We start from the raw sequence: 20,227 nt of genomic DNA, 5'->3' as shown, positions 1-20,227 counted from the left end.
TTCACCCATGTGTTGAAATGGATGTCTACCATGTCTAGTCCCTTTATTTTAGGAGTATTCTGTGATGGGAGAATTTCCAGATAATCCTGTCAGACACAGTGCTGGAAATGCAAGTCACCACATTAAGTTTCTAAAAAAATTTATTAGTATTTTTGAAACCAGTGCTTGATGGAGAGAAATAAAATGTTCATTTAAAAAATTTTAACGTTTTCCTTCTTAGCATGCAGCAGAATTGATTAAGACAGTGGTATCGCGCTATGATGAATATGTCAATGTGAAGGATTTTTCTGACAAAATCAGCCGTGCCCTTACTGCAGCAAAGAAGGATAATGACTTCATTTATCATGATCGAGTTCCAGACCTTAAAGATCTAGATCCTATTGGCAAAGCCTCACTTGTGAAGTCTACCCCAGTCAATGTACCCATCAGCCAGAAGTTCAATGGTATGTCTATTTTTCGGATGCACTTTATTGATTATTAGTACTCATTTTTCTCCAGTTTAATCTTTTTTTTTTTAGATAGACTCATACAGTTGTTCCTGTATACTTTAGCTACACTCTGCATTCATGTAGTTTAAAATGAATGTGACAGTAAAACTTATCTTTATTGAAACATTAAGATGGAAAATCAATGAAATATAAAGTATATGCAGTCAGAAAACTTGAAATTGTACTGATGAGACTGTAGACAGCCAGTTACTATTTTGTTAACATTATATTTAAGATGTTGTCTTAAACATCTTAAAATTTAAATATAAAATAAACATAAATGTACTTGTAAACATGTAGACTTCTAGAGTCATTTGTATTAGATAAATTTTAGTATGTCCATAAATATTATAGATGTATGTCATATATGCAATATTTAATAGCCTCTTGAGATCCCAAGGATAATATTCTAAGTTACAGGAAAGAGCGATTATTTTACTTAGGTTTGTTTGGCAAACACAAAATATTTAGGATGTGCTAGGGACTCTTAACCACTTTGTACATAATTCGTTTATAAAGTGGTCATAACAGTCTCATATATTATCCCCATTTTACTGATAAGGATACTACATACAGAGTGGTTATTTGACCAGGGTCACATAAATAGCAAGTAATGGAGTTGGAAATTGAATTCTAGCAATGTGGCGCACTCAGTTTAATCAACAAATGAGCAGTGTTACCAACGATCTTTCACACTCAATAATAAACACATCTTAAAAAACATGGAAATTAAAGTTCAGAAAAGAAAGCTTTTTGTTATTACCCATGACCGTGAATATGATGATCTGAAAATGCTCATCATCATTGAATTTTTAATAATTATTTGATCTTTAAATATTTATAGACTATGTGAATATTAGAAAGGCAATATGAAATCACTTCTATAGCCTGATTTTTATCTTAAATTTTTAAAAATTTAAATATATATATTTATTGGTACATTTTAGGTATAAAAATACATTTACATTTATCATTGGGTATTTGTGGCAGAACATGATGCATCTTAGTTTTTATTTTTTCTCCCATTACCTGTGCACCCTTCACCCCCTCTACCCTTCCCTATCTACACAGTTTGATTCCATTTTTTTTTTCTCATAATTTTTTTCTTTCCCTTCTTCCATTTCCCCTTTCCCTTCCACCATCCCCAAACCCTTGGACCTTTTCTTATTTCAAATTATCAATTATTCATTTTAATCATTTTCATCCTTATTTACACTTTCAATTTCTCACACTAGAGAAACTATTTGGTATTTACACGTGTCCTATTTATTTCGCTTAAGGGTATGGTCTCAGTGTGCATCCACTTAGCTATAAATGTCTCTAGTTTCTCATTCTTTATGGTTGAGTAGTACTCCATTTTATAAAAAACCCACATCTTCTTTATCCAGTTTCCAGTCGATGGGCACTCGGGCTGTTTCCAAGTTTTAGCTATTACAAATTGTGCCGCTATAAACATTGGTGCACATATATCGCTGTGGTATGATTCTTTTAATTCTTTGGGGAAGATTCCCAGTAGGGGAATAGCTGAGTGAAATGGGACCTCTAGCCCTAGTTCTTTGAGGTATCTCCATACTGATTTTCACAGTAGTTGCACCAATCTACATTCCCACCAACAATGGAGAAGGGTTCCTTTCTCTTCACACCCCCGCCAGCATTTGTTATTGGTTGATTTCTTGATAGCAGCCATTCTTTGTGGGGTGAGGTGGAATCTCAGTGTTGTTTTCATCAGCATCTCTCGAATGACCAGTGATGTTGAACATATTTTTCATATATTTACTTGCTGTTTTTACTTCTTTGAGAAATGTCTGTTCATTTCAGATGCCCATTTTTGAATTGGGTCTTTGAATTTGGGGGGGTCTAATTTTTTTCAGTTCTTTATATATTCTTGATAGTAGACCTTTGTCTGAGCTACAGCTGCTAAATATTTCTTTCCACATTGTAGGTTGTCTCTTAGCTCTGTTGGTAGTTTCTCTTGCAGTGCAGAAGCTTTTTAATACGATGAGATCCCAGTTGTTGATTCTTTGTGCTAGCTCCCGTGGTACTGAAGATTTGTTCATAAAGTCTTTTCCTATGCCAATGTCATCAAGAGTTCTACGTAACTTATTTTCCAGCAAGTTTAGTGTTTCTGACTTAATATTTAGATCTTTAATCCACTGTGATCTTAGTTTAGTGCGCAGTGATAAGTATGGGTCTAGTTTTAATTTCTGACAGGTTGAAATCCAGTTTTTCCAACACCATTTATTAAATAGGCTATCTTTCCTCCAGTGAGGGTGGTTGGCTCTTTTGTCAAAGATTAGGTGACTGAGTACGTCTGGAGTTGTTTCTGCATCTTCTAATCTCTTCCACTGATCTTCGGGTCTGTTTCTTTACCAGTACCATGCTATTTTTATCACAGTAGCTTTGTAGTATAGTTTAAAGTTGGGGATTGTGATGCCCCCAGCCATGTCTCTGTTGCCTAGAATTGCTTTTGCTATTCTAGGTTTCTTCTGTTTCCAGATGAATTTTTGGATTGTGTTCTCTAGTTCTGTGAAGTATATTGTTTGAATTTCAATTGGCATTGCATTGAATTTATATAGTAGTTTTGGAAGTATGGGCATTTTCACTATATTGGTTCTTCCTATCCAGGAACAAGGGATATCTTTCCATTTTCTTATATCCTCTTCAATCTCCTTCTTCAGAGTGTTGTACTTTTCAGTGTAGAGGTCTTTTGCTTCCTTTGTTAGGTTGATTCCTGGATATTTCAGTTTTTTAGATGCTATTGTAAAAGGAATTATTTCCCAAATTTCTCTCTCAATGGGTCTGCTATTTGCGTATAAAAAGGCTATTGTTTTTTGAGTGTTAACCTTGTATCCAGCTACTCTACTGAATCTGTCAATTAGGTCTAGAAGACTTTTGACTGAGTTTTTTGTGTCTTCTATGTAAAGTATCATATCATCAGCAAATAATGACAGTTAAACTTCTTCCTTTCCTGTCTTTATTCCTTTTATTTCTTTCTCTTGTCTAATTGCTATGGCTAATGTTTCCAGAACAATATTGAACAGGAGTGGTGATAGTGGGCATCCTTGTCTTGTTCCTGATTTTAGCGTGAAAGTTTTCAGTTTTTGACCATTTAGTATGATGTTGGCTATTGGTTTTTCATAGATAGTCTTAATCAGGTTGCGATAAAGACCTTCTATTCCAATTTTCTGTAGCATTTTTATCATGAATGGGTGCTGGATTTTGTCAAATGCCTTTTCTGCATCTATTGATATGATCATACGGTTTTTGTCCTTGACTCGGTTAATACAGTGTATTAAATTTATTGATTTACGAATGTTGAACCATCTTTGCATCCCTGGGATAAATCCGACTTGGTCAGGGTGTATGATCTTCTTGATGACACTCTGTATTCTGTTTGCCAGTATCTTGTTGAGGATTTTTGCATCTATGTTCGTTAGAGAGATTAACCTGTAGTTCTCTTTTTGGGTTGGGTCTTTCCCTGGTTTTGGAATCAAAGTAACACTTGCTTCCAGGAATGAATTTGGAAGCCTTGCTTCCCTTTCAGTTTCCTTGTTTATCTTAAAATTTTGTTTAAATTCCCTTCCTAAATTTAGATCTGTTTGAGAAGATGGTTCCTGTGTCAGTGCAACAATCTTTGGCTGCCTTTAATCAGAGGAAAGCTGATTTGGTCAACAGATCAATTGCTCAAATGAGAGAAGCTACCACTTTGGCAAATGGGTAGGTAACCTTAACTTTCATAAATTTGTTTCTAAAATTCTAAAGTTTTGTTTGGTTGTTCTTTGACCATATAGTTTATGAACATTTTAGTTTCCTGAGCTTGAAATTTAACGTCAAGGAAATACATAGTATAACAGTAGATACACATACGCTTGTATTTCTAGGGATACTGTATTAAGCTGTAGCAAATAAATTATAGTTGGAAGAAATTTACTAACAGAAACTAGGTGAGAATGTTTCACTATTAGTTTGTACTTTAAGAGATATTTATTTGAGTGAAAGAAGTGTAAATGAACTTTCTAAGTTAAAGTATAGTACATGGTGTCTTAAGTATTCTAAACCGGATTTTTGTTTTTTGGTGGTTTGAAGACTTAACAGTGTAATTCACTGGTCTTAAGAAATTTAGGTATAATTTGCCCACAGTAAGTACACCCGTTTTAAGTGTACAGGTCAGTTAGTTTTGATAAATTTGTGTACTTAAATAACTACCACCACGACCAAGATAAGATTGAAGATATTTCTGTTACGTAATCATGCCTTTCTCCCTTCAGTTCCTTCTCCCCTGGCCCCTGGCCATTACTTATCTGTTCCCTATCACAATAGGTTAGTTTTGTTCTTTATGCACTTTAATACAAATGCAATCATTATATCAAGTACAGTATGAACATTACAGTATTGCTATAGTATATTGAGTATGCAATACTTAAGAGTATGTATAGTATATACTCAAAGTGTCTTTTTTCACTTAGCATAGTATTTTTGAGTTTCATTTCTCCTCTTGAGTATTGGTTTAACCTGTTTTGTGATGAGTGGTATTCTACTTTTTTTTTGTTGCCACTGGGGATCGAACTTGGGACCCTGCGCTTGTGAGGCAGGCAGAAGAATCACTGAGCTAAATCCCTGGCCCGAGTGGTATTCTATTTTATGGTCACACAGCAGTTTGTTAATTCTTTTCCGTGTTGATACATTTCAGTTACTGTGAATGTTTATATACAAATTTTTGTGTGGATGTGTTTTAGTTTTCTTAGATAAACACATGGTAGTGGAATTTTTGAGTTGTGTGTATTTAACTTTATGCAAGACTGGCAGATTATTTTCCCAAATGAGTGTTTCATTTTGTATTCCTAGCTACATTGTTTGAGAAATATAGTTGCTCTGCATCCTCACCAGCACTGTCTCTAATTTTAGCCTTTCTAGTGTGTGAAGCAGTATCTCATTGTATTTTACTTTGCATACCCATAATCACCAATGATATTAACCAGCTTTTTATATGCTTAGTAGCCATTGATGTATCTTTTGTGAAGTGTTCGTTGAAATCTCTGTGTGTGTGTGTGTGTGTGTGTGTGTGTGTGTGTGTGTGTGTGTGTATTAAATGTAGGATTACTTTATATATGCTGGGCAAAGGCTCTGCCATTGAGTTATAGTTCCAGCCATTTTACTTCTTTTTCTCCTCCCCTTCCCTTTCTTTATTATAGTTTAGGCTGTCCTTGAACTTGCTATGTAGCTCAAGCTGGCCTATTTGGTCCTTCTATGTCAGACTCCTGAGTATAAACCACTTTTAAAAAACATTTCTTGAAATGTGCACTCTTTTTTTGGTGTGTGGGGGGGTTACTGGGTACTCTACCACAGAGCTGCATCCTCAGTTCTTTTTCATTTTTCATTTATCTTTACATTTACCTATTTTGAAGACAAGTCCTTTGACACATATATGTGATTGAAGATATTTTCTCCTAGTCTGACTTTTGCATGTTTTTAACTTTGATAAGTGTATGGATTTTGATAACTATTTTTCTTTAGTGAGAAGGCGACTGAGTTTATTGTTACAAGCGTTTAAGAGGCAGTCTGAGTTTATACAAACTTACTAAGAAGCTCATTGTATTACATTATTTTACGTGCTTTTTTGTCTTTATAAATAACAGGGATAAGTTTTCCCTATCTCATCTTGTAGATGAAATAACTGAAGAATCATTATCGTATTACAAAACTGAGAACAGATGAAGACTCTAATTAATGCTTACATCATCTGTGTTCTATTGGCATTTTGCTTAGATGATATAAGATTGTAACTGTTTTGTATGTTTCTGATTTGTTAGTGACAGTATAACCATAAAAATGATAAGACTGCTTTTTTAAGATAGAATTTTGACTTTTAATTACTTAGACTGAAAAAAGTTAAATTTGAGCTGTTATTTAATATATTTTAATACGGTCATAGCTTTTCTTTTTAAAATTCTGACCTGTGATCTTAATAACTTAATTTTTTTTCCCATTAAGTTTATTGGTACATTTTAGGTATACAATACAGTTATATTCATCATTGGGATCTTGTACCTTTACATGATGTATCTTAGTTCTTATTTTTTCCCATTCCCCTGACCTCTCTTCACCCCCTCCACCCTACTCTATTTGCAAAGACTTTGTTGTCATTTTTTGCCTTTTCTCATATTTTTTTCTTTTCCCTTCTTTCCTTTCCCCTACCCCTCCCACTTCCCCTACTCCTTTTGACCTTTTCTTCCCATTTCACAGTATCAATTATACATTGTGATCCTTATTTACACTTTTAGTTTTTCACACCGGAGAAACTACTCAGTATTTATACATGTATGTCCTATTTATTTCACTTAAGGGTATGGCCTCAATGTGCATCCACTTAGCTATAAATGTCTCTAGTTTCTCATTCTTTATGGCTGAGTTGTACTCCATTTTATTAAAAAAACCACATCTTCTTTATCCAGTCTCCAGTTGATGGGCAGTTGGGCTGTTTCTAAATTTTAGCTATTACACACTGTGCCGCTACAAATGTGGGTGAGCATATATCGCTGTGGTATGATTCTTTTAATTCTTTTGAGAAGATACCCAGCAGGGGAATAGCTGGGTCAGTTGGACCTCTAATCCTAATTTTTTTAGGTATCTTCATATTGATTTCCACAGTGGTTGCACCAGTCTGCATTCCCACCAACAATGAAGAGTTCCTTTCTCCCCACACCCCCACCAGCAATTGTTATTGGTTGATTTCTTTCAGAAAGCCATTCTTTCTGGGGTCAGGTGGAATCTCAGCATTGTTTTCATTTGCATCTCTCAAATGACCAGTGATGTTGAACATTTTTCATATGTTTATTTGCTGCTTTTACTTCTTTGTCTGAGAAATGTCTGTTCATTTCAGATGCCCATTTTTGAATTGGGTCTTTATATTTGGGGGATCTGACTCTTTTGAGTTCTTTATGTATTCTAGATAATAGACCTTTGTCTGAGGAACAGCTGGTAAAAATTTTTTCCCACATTGTAGGTTGTTTTCTTAGCTCTGTTGGTGGTTTCTCTTGCAATACAGAAGCTTTTTAATGAGATCCCAATTGTTGATTCTTTGTGCTAGTTCCCGTGCCACTGAGGATTTGTTCATAAAGTCTTTTCCTATGCCAATGTCTTCGAGAGTTCTACCTAACTTATCTTCCAGCAAGTTTAGTGTTTCTGTTTTAATATTTAGATCTTTAATTCCCTTCGATTTTAGTTTAGTACATGGTGAAAGATATCTAGTTTTAATCTTCGGCAAGTTGAAATCCAGTTTTTCCAGCACCATTTATTAAAGAGGCTATCTTTCCTCCATTGAGGATGGTTGGCTCCTTTATTTTTTATTTTATTTTTTTTGGTACCGGGGATCGAACTTGGGTCCTTGCGCTTGCGAGGCAGGCGGCGGAACCACTGAGCTAAATCCCTGGCCTGATTGGCTCCTTCATTAAAGATGAGGTAGCTTGAGTATGTCTGGAATAACTTAATTCTTTAATGATTTCATTTTAATTTTAATCAATCATTGATTTTGTTTTCCCTTTTTATTTTTTTATTAATAGATTTATCTATTTTTTTTCAGGTGCTGAATCCATCGCTATTGAGCCAGACATAAGGGGTTAATATTTTGAATGTTGTTCAGATTTTTATATAACATAATATCTAATTTTTTTCCAGGGTATTAGCTTCCCTTAATCTTCCAGCAGCAATTGAAGATGTGTCTGGAGATACTGTACCTCAGTCTATATTGACCAAGTCTACATCTGTGATTGAACAGGGAGGTATCCAGACTGTTGATCAGTTGATCAAAGAACTACCTGAACTACTACAAAGAAATAGAGAAATTCTAGATGAGGTATGTTTTAAAAGATTTTTGTTTTTCAGGTAAAAACTGATCCCTGGTGTTCAGAAGGGATTAGGACTGGAGGTTTTCACGGGGTAGTATTTATCATCTTGGTGAATTTACTGTGGCTTATTCTTCAGTCTTGAGGAATTCTGTTACATGAGAATGAGTTCATTCTTAAGGCAATTGAGTGCATATAGATGAAACTCATATGACCATTGTATTATACTAGTATGAGAAATTACTGTCATACAGACTGTTGAAAGGCTTCATAATTAATGATTCTTTTGTATATAGGCAGATTAGGTTTCTTGATGAACGTGGACTCAGACATGACATTTTTTTTACAAGGCTGTTGGATTTATTTACCAGTAGAGATAACTCTTTTGTTAGTAGGAATGAAGCGCTCTTTAAAGTTTCTTTGGTTAAAGCCAACTATTTACCACTGTAATCCTGTTTTTATGGTGCCTTCACTCCTTTTCCTTAATTGGTACAGTTCATTTTAAGCTGTAGATGCATTCAAACATTATATGAGCTGTTGCCTGTTCACAACTCACATATTTTCTTTTGGGTGTTTTTTGTTATCAATACTTAGTAATATACTTTATATTCATAGAATATTTTACAGTTTTTTAAAACCTGTTGTAAGTCAAAGAAGTTTGATCTGGTTGTGCGTTTGGAAGGATGTTAGAAAGAGTTCCTCCCACCTCTGCCTCCTGAGTGCTTCTTGTTTATCTTAATATGAAATACTTTTACCTTATTTGATATTCCTAGTAGTCTTATGAGTTAGGGTTATTATTATTCTGTCAGTTGTACTTGGAGTCTCATTTTAATTAAGTTGTAAGTTGTGAAGTATATTATAAATCGGATACTCGATTTTGAATTGCCCTCCCCCCTCCCTTATTTTTGTTTTTTTGAGACCGCATCTTGTTATTGTGAGTTCAGGCTGGCCTTGAACTCATTATATAGCCCATGCTGGCCTGGAACCCATGGCAAGCCTCCTGCCTCAGCCTCCTGAGTGCTGGGACTACAGGTGTGTGCCACCACACCCAGCTCCATCTCTTTTTTACCTTTTGGACATCTTGTTTTAGTCCAATTTTTAGGAATTTGAAGTGTGTACAGTTTTTTTAAAATAATAAATTTCTCATGGTTGGAACCTCTGGGGCACTTTAAATCTTAACATCCTTGCCCATGGATTCTATCTCTTTCCTTAGTTGTTCCTTTTTCTGCATTTTCTTCATTATCCTCTTATGAATTCCTGTTAGATTGGTAGTGGTGCTTCTCGATCAGTTCTTCATATCACTTAACATATCTTTCATTTATTCTCTTTGTGTTCTTGTACTTCTTTCAGGCTAGCCTTCTAGCTTATTAATTGGCTCTTCATCTGGGCTCTTGGTTCTTCAGCCACCCCCTCCCCCCCAAAATATGCTTGATCTTTTTCATTTCCAAGATACTCAATTGATTCTTTAAAAATATCTCATATTTATCATACAACCATATTTTTTGAGGTAAAATTGACATAGCATAAGTTTCACCATTAGTCTCTAAAGTATACAAGTGAGTGCCCTTAGTACATTCACAATATTGTATATGCATAACAGCATAACATTATTTAATTGTAGATCATTTTCATCTCCTGAAAGAAACCATGTACCCATTAACAGTCACTCCTCAGTCTCCCTTGCCCTCTGCCCTTGGCAACCACTAATCTAATTTCTGTCTCTATGGATTTGTCTGTTATATTTTATATAAATGGAATCCTACAATATGTGGCCTTTTGAGTTTGACTCTTAGCATAATGTTTTCAGGGTTCATACTGTAGCATGAGTCAATACTTCATTTCTTTTTTATGGCTAAATAATATTGCATTCTGTGGATATACTATATTTTGTTTATCCATTCCTAGTTGAATGAGTTTTTCCCATTTATTGGCTGTGCTGAATAATGCTGGTATCTGTAAGTTTTTGTTTGGAATCCTGTTTTAGTTTTCTTGGTTATGTACCTAGAAGCAGAGTTGCTTGGTCATTTGGTAAGTATAATTTTTGAGGAACTGCTAAACTGTTTTGCAGAGTAGGTATACCTGTTTATATTTTTACTTGCATTATGTAAGGGTTCTAATTTCTCCACACTCAATCCTTACAATTGCCTTTTTAAAAAATATTTATAGCGTGATTCCACCGCCGGCCTTGCAAGCGCAAGGTCCCGAGTTTGATCCCCGGTACCAAAAAAAAAATATATATATATTTATAGCTGACCTAAGTACGTGTGAAGTGGTGTCTCACTGTGTGTTTGGGTTTTCCTAGCATCTGTTCATTTGCTTATTGTCATTTGTGTATCTTCTTTGGAGAAATGTCTGTTCAAGGCTTTGGCCTTTAAAAGTTGGGTTGTGGGCTGGGGATTTAGCTCAGTGGTTTCGCCGCCTGCTGCACAAGCGCAAGGACCCGAGTTCGATCCCCAGTACCAAAAAAAAAAAAGTTGGGTTGCCTTTTTGTTGTTGAATTGTAAGTTCTTTCTTTAATTTTGGATGCTAGGTCTTATTAGATAGAAGATTTACAAATACCTTCTCCTGATTTTCTTTTCATTCTCTTGATAGTGTCTTTTGCTGTAGAAAAGTTTTTAATTTTGATAAAGTATAATTTATCTTTGTTTCTCTGTTCCTTGTGCTTTTGGTATCACATTTAGGATTCTGTTGTCAAAAATCTAAAGTTGGGAAGATTTACCCCTTATGTGTTGTTTTAAGAGTTTTATAGTTTCAGCGCTTCTGTGTAGGTGTTTGATCCATTTTGAACTAAATCTTGAATATGATGTGATTTAAACATCCAACTTCATTTTTTTTGCATGTAGCATTGTTGGTTGAAGAGAATGATCTAGCCTCTTTTGTGGAAAATCACTTGATTGGTATGTCCAAGTTTATGCCATTACCACTTGTTGTTATTACTGTGGCTTTATAGTAAGTTTTGAAAGGGGGAAATGAAAATTCTAAACTTTGTACATCTTCAAGATTATTTTCTTTGCTTAGGGTCCTTTGCAATTCTATAGAGATTTTAGGATCAGTTTACCTATTTCTACAAAAAAACTAGAAGTTCTATAAGTTTTGCACTAAATCTTTAAGTCAATTTGTTGAATATTGCCGTTCTTAACAATATTAACTCTTCCAACACATGAACTTAGGACATCTTTCCATTTTGTTTTTAGGTCTTTAATTTCTTTCAACAGTGTTTTGTAGTTTTCAGTGTATAAGTCTTATGCCTTATAAGGCATAAGACTTCAGTTAATTCTTTTTGATGTTATGGTTAATAGAATTGTTTTTTAAATTTACTTTCTAATTGTTCATTTCTAGGATATAGGAATACAAATAATTTTTGTAAGTGGATTTTGCCTTCTGCAATTTTTTTGAATTCATGTATTGTCTCTAATGGTTATTTTGTGTATTCTTCAGATTTTTCTACATATAAGGTCAGTTCAGGTATGGATAGAGAGTTTTACTTCTTCCCTATCAGTTTGCATACCTTTTATTTTTCTTGCCCTGGTTGTTACAGTATAGAAATGGTGAGAGTAGACATCCTTTTCTTGTTCCTGATCTTACGAGGAAAACTTTCAGTGATTTACCGTATGCAGTCATATATCCTTTAACATAAAGGATGTGTTCTGAGAAACACTCACTAGGTGATTTTTGTTATTGTGCAAACAAAGTGTATACTTACACAAATTTAAAATGGTTACAATATCAGTAGTTATGGGACAGCTGGTATTTTGACCAAAATATGGTTTTGTGCCACATGACTGGATGATGTTAGATGTGAATTTTTTGTATAATGGCCTTTATCAAGTGGAGGAAGATCCTTTGTATTCCTAGTTTGTTCAGTATTTTTTTTATCATGAACGAGTATTGGGTTTTGTCAGATTTTTTTTCTCTGCATCTCTTGAGATGATCATAAAGTTTTTGCCTTTACTAATTTGGTGTAATTGACTTTCAGATGTGAACCACCCTTGCATTCGTGGGATGTCCTACTTGGTCATGGTGTATAAACTTTTTAATGTGCTGCTGGATTTGGTTTTTGTAATTATTTTGTTGAAGATTTTGCATCTATATTCACAAGAGATGTTGATTTAATAGTTTTCTTTAGTATCTTTGTCTGGCTTTAAACTTGTATGTTCTTAACATGGATTGAGTATCCCTTATCTGAAGTGCTTGGATTTTTTTGAAGTTTGGAATATTTACATGTACATAATGAAATATTTGGGGGATGAGACCCAAGTCTAAACATGAAAGTCATGTATGTTTCATATATACACATATCCTGAAGGCAATTTTATTCAGTATTCTTAATGATGCCTGTGTTTCGATTTTTACCTGTAGCATGAATCTTGTGTGGAATTTTCCCTTTGTGGTGTCCTATTGGTGCTCAGAAAATTTTGGATTTTGAAGCATTTCAGATTTTGGAGTTTTGGAGTAGGGATGCTCAACCTGTAGATGTATGTTTCATAAATAGTACATAGCAATTTTTAAAAAAATTTAGTTTTGACAGTCTTTGACTTTATTTGGAAGGTTAAATCCATTTATATTAACTGTTCATATTCATGTATTCAGAACCATATATTTTATATTTGTCTTGCTTTTTTGGTTTCTGTAGTTTTCTTTGTTTTTGCTCTGTCCCTATTCCTATTCCTTACCCCTACTTTTTCCTAGCTTTATTAAATTATCATTCCACTCCTTTTTTGTAGTTCAGTGAATATTTCTTTAGCATAAATTGAGTAGTAGGCACTGTGGAAAATGCCTCAGTGCCACTTGATGGTACAAGAAAATAGAAAAGAAAATAAGCAACAAATAGAAAAAAAAATAAACTTGGACAAGTGTTATAAAGAGGAAGAATGGGGTTCTTTTTTTTTCTGGTACTAGGGATTAAATTCGGGTCCTTGAGCTTGTGCAGCAGGCGGCGAAACTACTGAACTAAATCCCCGGCCTGGTTCTTATGATTTAAATATACTACATAGAAATTTTTATTCCATTTCTTTTTTTAAAAAATACAGCATTGCAGTTACACATTTCTCTACTTTAAAAGTTCATGAAAATGTGTTTGAGTATGGCTTTCCTTTTCTTTAAGTTTCATTGGACTAACAGAGGAATTATATCTTTCATCTATCCTGGAAAATGGAAATTGTTTAGTTTTCATTTTCTTCAGTATTGCTTTTCTCTACTTTCATTATTGTACCCCTTACTGGATCTCTGATTATATGTATGTTGAATCTTTTTGTTTTATTTTCCATGTCTCAACCTCTCATTTTGTATTGCTTTGTGGTCCATTGTGGGTAACTTCCTCTGGCCTATCTTCCAGTTTACTCATTCTTTTAAGTTATATCATAAGAGCTCTTCCATTGACTTCCTAACTACTTATGTTCATTTCTAAAAATTCTATTTTCTTTTTTTCCACTTTTTCCCATTGTCTTTGTTATGTCATACGTTAATCTCTTATTTCTTAAAATATATTTAATATAGTCTTTATCTTACAATTCTAGTATTTTTAGTCCTTGTGAGTTTGTGATTTTGTTTTATACTGGCTTGTTTTCTCTTGTATTCAGGGGTTTTTTTGGGGTTTTTTTGCTTTTGCTTTTTAATTTAAAAATTTTTATTTTGGAATAGTTTTAGACTTATAGAAACATTACAGATTTAGTATAGAGGGTTCTTAACTGTTCTTCTTCACCCAGGTTCTTGTAAAGTTAAAATCTTACGTACATTTGTTGAAACTAAGAAATTAAATATTGGCACAGTATTATTACTAAGATTTTACCAGTTATTCCACCAGTGTCCTTGAGTTTCCAAGATTCAGTACAGAATATTACATTGCTTCTAGCATTAAATGATTTTTTATTGAATTTACATTTCCTGGAACTTTGAGGGAATTCTTTGAGGTCTGTCTGTGTTTAAAGTGAATTCTTTTAGATAGAATTTGCATTTGCTTCTGCCTAGAAAGACATTTTATACCTGGTGTCTCTTTAAACCCGTGTGTGTGTGTGTAGTGAATCTTTTAATTAGAAGTTTACCTAAGAACTTCATGTCAAAGAGATAGTGTTATTTCTAGTCCCAAGTTCAGACTTTTGATTAGGAATCTTAGGTGCTACTTCTTCCTATTTAAAATCAAAGTCCAGAAGGCAAAGTTTCCTTCTATAGGATACTTTTCCTTTTTGAAAATTCATTCACGTAGCATCACCTATTTTGAAGTCCCAATATGACTGGGGGCCAGTGGCTTCTTTGATCTGACCTTTCACTCTTGTTGATTCTACTTATGTTTCTGGTCTTCTCATGTGTTAAATTCACACTCTAAGCTGTGGATGAGCTGCATAGCTGGCAAAGTATGGACTGTAGTCCATTTCTGGCTCTTGGCTTAAGTTTGTGTACTTTGCTACCCAAGGATGATCTTTGCTGTTTTTAGAGGTTTATGAAAAAAGTTGAATATGTTAAAGATTATATGTGGCCTACAAAGCCCAAAATACTCTTGTGTGTGACAGAAAAGTTTGCTATTCTTTGCCCTAATATCAGGGATTGTCTCCTAATAGATTAGCACTTTATACTCTGGTTTCTCTTTAGATTGTATAACCCTTGTGACTTTTATTAATAGATTAACACTTTTTTTTCAGTATGCATTAAAAAAACTTTTTGTTTTGGCTTTTGTTTTTGTTTTTCCCTCTGGTACTGGCGATTGAATCCATGGCCTTCACTCTGAGCTACCTCTCCAGTCTTTTTAAAATTTTATTTTGAGATAAGGGCTTGCTAAGTTGTCAGGAACCCCAGGCTAGCCTTGAACTTGCCATCTCTTGCTTCAGCTTCCCAGAGTGCTGAGATTAGTGGTGTGCAGTACCTTGCTTTTGCATTTTTTATACACTGGCATGTTGTTAAACTGAAATGAAAGTCTATAAAGTCTTTTATTGCATAAGGACCCTCCACCCCAGTACCCGGGACTGAACTCTGTATTTAGTCAGTTTTTTCCTTTATTTATAGTGTCTAAGGTTGAAGGGTTTTGTGTATAGCTTTTGTTTATTTTAATTTTAAAACTTTATTAAATTTTTTTGACATATGGGTGTAGTTTTTAAAAATTTTACTGAGAAAGATAATGGATACCTTAATCTTAAATTTTATATGGCTTTTGTTAAATATAACATATTTCTCTAACCAAAAAAAAGTCCTAATTTATATTCTAATCAGTAATATAGAAGTATTTCCATCTCACTAAACTGTCATTTTGGGTATCGTCATTTAAAAAGATGCCTTAAATATTATATACCAAAAGTGATATCTCAATGTCGTCTGGTTCCTTTTCTTAAGTCACTAAGATTGTTGGATGAAGAAGAAGCAACTGATAATGATTTAAGAGCAAAATTCAAGGAACGCTGGCAAAGGACATCGTCCAGTGACCTCTATAAGCCTTTAAGAGCAGGTAAAAATGTGTATAAAAGAACTTCACTTGAATAGATTCCCAAGTTGAATCCAGGTTTTTCACTGATTAGACTGTTGTAAATTTGTTTTTACTGAACTGTGTGCTGTTATGAAAACCCAGGTGTTTTCCTCAGACTAGTATAGAGATTTAAAAGAACAATTGTAGAAAGTTCAGATTCTTAAGAAGGATATGAAGTGAAAATTAAAACAGTTCTTTCTCATTTCCTTTTCCAAGCTATGCATGTATTTTAAAAACATATGAGATAGTATTATCTGTATTATTTTGTCATTTATTTTTCTTTTCCTGTTCCTTAGTAATGAATCCTGGGTGGTTAAAAAGTGACTTTCACAGTTACTTTGGAGCCAGAATTATGCTTTACAGATTGATTATTAAGATTTCATACTGGGCTGAGGATTTAGCTCAGTGGTTCCGTCGCTTGCTTTGCAAGCTCAAGGACGCGAGTTCAATCCCTGGTACCAAAAAAAAAAACACACACACAAAAAGATTTCATACTTAAGATAAATGATATCTTTGTTGTGACTAGAGACTTATTTAATCTCTGTAAATGGGATAAATACTGTTTAGATTTTTTTTTTTTTTGTACTGGGGATTGAACTCTGGTCCTTGTGCCTGCGAGGCAGGCGGTGGAACCTCTGAGCTAAATCCTCGACCCCTGTTTAGATTTTTCGTAAGATATGTTTCCTCTTCTTCTAAGATGATCTTTTTCTGAGAAGAATACTTTTTAAATAAGGTGTATTAGTTTTTGGAATGAATGGTTTCTTTCTATATATATGAGTCACAGGAATAGATTAGACTGATGGCAGTTTGCTTTCATTTGGCAGGCACTGATCATGAAATGTATTTTAAGGTATAACTATACGCTTGATTTTATAAGTAATTTTGTCATTTTTCCAGAAACAAAATACAAAGATTGACAGGAGCCGAGTCGTCATTATCTAGTGAATTGAGGCTTATAGAAGGGACAGATAAGTGAAATTGAGGACCAGAACTCAAAAAGTACAAACAACCCATAAACATTGCTGGTAGAATCACTGCTGTACTCTTAAACTTTTTCCCCCACAGAGGGAACCAACTTCAGAACAGTTTTAGATAAAGCTGTGCAAGCAGATGGACTAGTAAAAGAACGTTACCAGTCTCATCGTGACACCATTGCACTTCTCTGTAAGCCGGAGCCTGAGCTGAATGCTGCCATCCCCTCTGCTAACCCAGCAAAGACCATGCAGGGCAGCGAGGTTAGTGGGTGGCTTTGGATGTGGTTGGTCATTTGCTTATGAAAACTATGTTCAAATCATTATGTATAATGAACTGTCAATGTTTTATTGTCATCTTTAAAAATTACAGAAGTTGGCAGGGAGTATAGTTGATATAATACTTGTGTAGCATGCACAAGGCTCTGGGTTTGATGCCTAGCCTCACACATATACACATCCACACCCACATATGTGTATGTGTGTAAATATATACAGAAGTAAATTTGAGCAGTTTTTTTTTAATTTTTTGTTACCGGGGATCGAACTCAAGTCCTTCCACTTGTGGGGCAGGCGGCAGAATCACTGAGCTAAATCCCCGGCCCCTGAGCTATTATATTTAAAGTAGCACTATATACTCTGGGTAATAGGTAATTATACTTTTATTAATATCCTTAAGTAATATTTTTTATTTATGAATGTCTTATGAGCTAGATGCTACATTCTAGGTATATCATATATTTACAATATTTTACTAAGGTTTTATATCAAGGAGAGGCTTGGAAGTAAAGAAACTTTTCTGAACTAAAGAGGACTATATTTGTTTAGATAGTCTTTGGAACACAAATTCTTTGTTTCTTACAATTCTGTATGTACTGCCTTCCACTATATTCTACTGGGACTATATTTAAGAGAATATTGACAAGGTATGCCTGTTAATGAATGGACAGTGTCATCATGGTATTTCTCATGATAACAAGAAAGAGAAAAATCACTAGCAAAGTATATGATTTGAAAGTCCTAAGGAGAGGAGAAAGTGCAAATATAGGGCTGGGGATTTAGCTAAGTGGGGCCGCTGCCTGCCTCACAAGCACAAGGTCCTGAGTTCGATCTCCAGTACCAAAAAACCCGTGCGAATATAATTTAATGGCTGGTAACTGTAAGGTAGGGAATAAGAGGCTCCAGAGAGCACAGGAAAATAAGCCAGAATGCAAGAAATACTGCTGAAGAGTTCTTGAAAAAGATGAATTTCCTGGGATAATAGGTTTTGAAAGTTATCAATATTGCTTATTTGTTTTTTCTGTAGAATAATTTCATATGTATATTCAAGCAGGACTTCCTGTGTAAGGCATTGGACTAGATATTTTGAAAAATTAACAAATGAATCATACAGTATTTTCCCTCAACTTATGGTCCATCGAGGAAGATTACTCATGTTCAAAAATAACTACAGTAAGGGGTAGGAGTTTAAAGATTCAACAGGGAAAGTGTAGAACGTACACTATAAGATTCAAAAACTTTACTTTCAGCAGTTTGAAGCATTTCTCTTAGCAGACTTCTCAAGTTAGCACATTATGAAAATAGAATGGAGGTAGAGAAAAAAGTGAACATATGTAGGATCCATGAAGAGCTGAGTTGCATCCTGAGAAGCTACTAGGTATAGTAGGACACAGTACAGTAAGAAACCTGAATCTAATCCAGGAACCTAATAGACAAAAGAATATCAATTAGATGCTTGGATTACAGTCACGAGAAAAGGGAGTTGGTCAGATTAATTTGTGAAGAACAAATATACAATAAAAGAAATTACAGACCCAGGGAACCATTTCTGGTACCATTTTTATTGCAGAAAAAGATCTCCATGTAGTATTCCTTCCCTATTCTTTTTGGTGTCTTGTATGACTCAGAATTTATATTGCTCTGATGATTAGGGTGGTTGGCTTTGGGATCTGCCCTGGGAATTGGTAGAGCACATTTCTCGATGTGTCCAGGTGGATTTGGAGGCATGGCCTGAGTGAAGGTCTATGTTTGGTCCCTTTCCCCTTCCTGAATGGTGCAGTTCCCCTTCTCTTATTTTCTGTCTTCCATGACCTAAACAGTTTTTCTCTGCCTTTCCCTTCTGTCATGATCCTGCCTTGGGACCAGCTTACCGTGGACTGAATACCCTTAAAACATGAGCCAAATTAAATTAAACCTTTCCTCCTTTAAGTTTGGGTATTGAGTATCGGGTGTTGTGTCCTGGAGAGGGAAAGCTGCCCAATAAAATGGCCTTTGTCTTTTGACCTTCTTGCATTCAGTAGAAAAGCAAAAATGTTCATGCTAAGCAAAATCAGAATTAGTGTGCACTGATTTGTTGATACTTTATTCAGTTATAATGATAGATGCTTTTGTTAATCCTCAGTGGTATTATATGGCAAGAAAAACTTTTATACTCAATATGAAGTTGTTTTTTTGATGCTAGATTTTCCTAACAGAGGTAACAAGAAAAATTTCAGTGTTCTCTTTTATGTTCATGCATCATAACCCTTTATCAGTATAGACAAACACTGCATATTTATAAAAGCTACTGCACTGTTGTCATAGTAGCTGAATGTTTATGATAAAATTCAGTCATTTGACTTGATTATTAATAAAGTAAGACAGCACACATTTTATGAAGAAATCTAAGCTGATAATTTTTTTATTGTGAAGAAGCATATTGTCTATTTTCAGTTTCTTTGGGCATCTAATTTTAGATCCTGAGATACTCTGAAATATTTGTAGAGTATTGGTAAATTGTATATTAAATACTTTGTACTCCTGCTTGTGATTATGCACCTCTGACCTACTGAAGTCTGAAACCTTCTTTAGTTGTCCTCCCCGGCCTTGGCCTTACTATACAGCTAAGTCCCACCAGAAGAAGGGGGATCTTTTATTTTTCTGCATAAAGATATTGCCCATTTATACACACAGTGTTGCCTCTACCTGGGGCAATGAAGGGATGCCTTTGGAAAGAACCTTTCCCTCCTGAGAGGCAGTGAATAAAGAGCATCTTTCTCTTACTTGCACAGAGGCATCTTATATGCTCGTAGAGGATCTGCAGACACAGCTTTTAGTCTTGGGTTTTTATAACTGCAATCTCGTAGACAAGTGGTGAGAAGGGCTGGAATCTGTTAATTTCTTAACCAAACATTTGTTTAAGGCCTAATATATGCCAGCAGCAGTGCTAAAGTACAGTGGTCCCTAACTAGTGGGATGAAGAACCTCTCTAGGTTAACTTTAGTTAAAGGTAAATGCATCAGGTTCTTGATTTTCTGTTGTTGTAGAGATATCTTGTTTGTCTTTTCTGAAAATAAAATGGCAGATCAGAAAAGTAAAATTGAAAATTTCCTTGAGAGCAGTTTTTATTGTACCTAATTGCATTTGGTGCTCTTAAAAGCCTCTCAGAACTTTCTAATCTTAATACTAGGGTCAGTGAATTGTAGGCTATGGGACAGA

General features: G+C 34.6%; 1 protein-coding gene across 2 annotated transcripts in view; it reads left to right on the top strand.

Moving 5' to 3' along the window:
- Pdcd6ip (programmed cell death 6 interacting protein) overlaps positions 1-20,227 on the top strand; it is a 72,731-nt gene that overhangs the window by 34,354 nt on the left and 18,150 nt on the right. For both annotated transcript variants that reach the window (XM_087182145.1, XM_087182146.1), the window contains exons 8-12: positions 221-443; positions 4,082-4,205; positions 8,163-8,340; positions 15,650-15,761; positions 16,845-17,014. In XM_087182145.1, coding sequence (XP_087038271.1) covers positions 221-443; positions 4,082-4,205; positions 8,163-8,340; positions 15,650-15,761; positions 16,845-17,014 — 807 coding nt within the window. The remainder of the gene's footprint in view (positions 1-220; positions 444-4,081; positions 4,206-8,162; positions 8,341-15,649; positions 15,762-16,844; positions 17,015-20,227) is intronic.

Source organism: Heterocephalus glaber, unplaced genomic scaffold (genome assembly GCF_053883595.1).
Source record: "Heterocephalus glaber isolate CG9 unplaced genomic scaffold, H.glaber_assembly_v1.0 deba00001472, whole genome shotgun sequence".
NCBI classification, from domain to species: Eukaryota; Metazoa; Chordata; class Mammalia; order Rodentia; family Bathyergidae; genus Heterocephalus; species Heterocephalus glaber.
The sequence above is the reverse complement of the archived record's forward strand: the minus strand, read 5'-3'. Positions and strand labels throughout refer to the sequence as shown.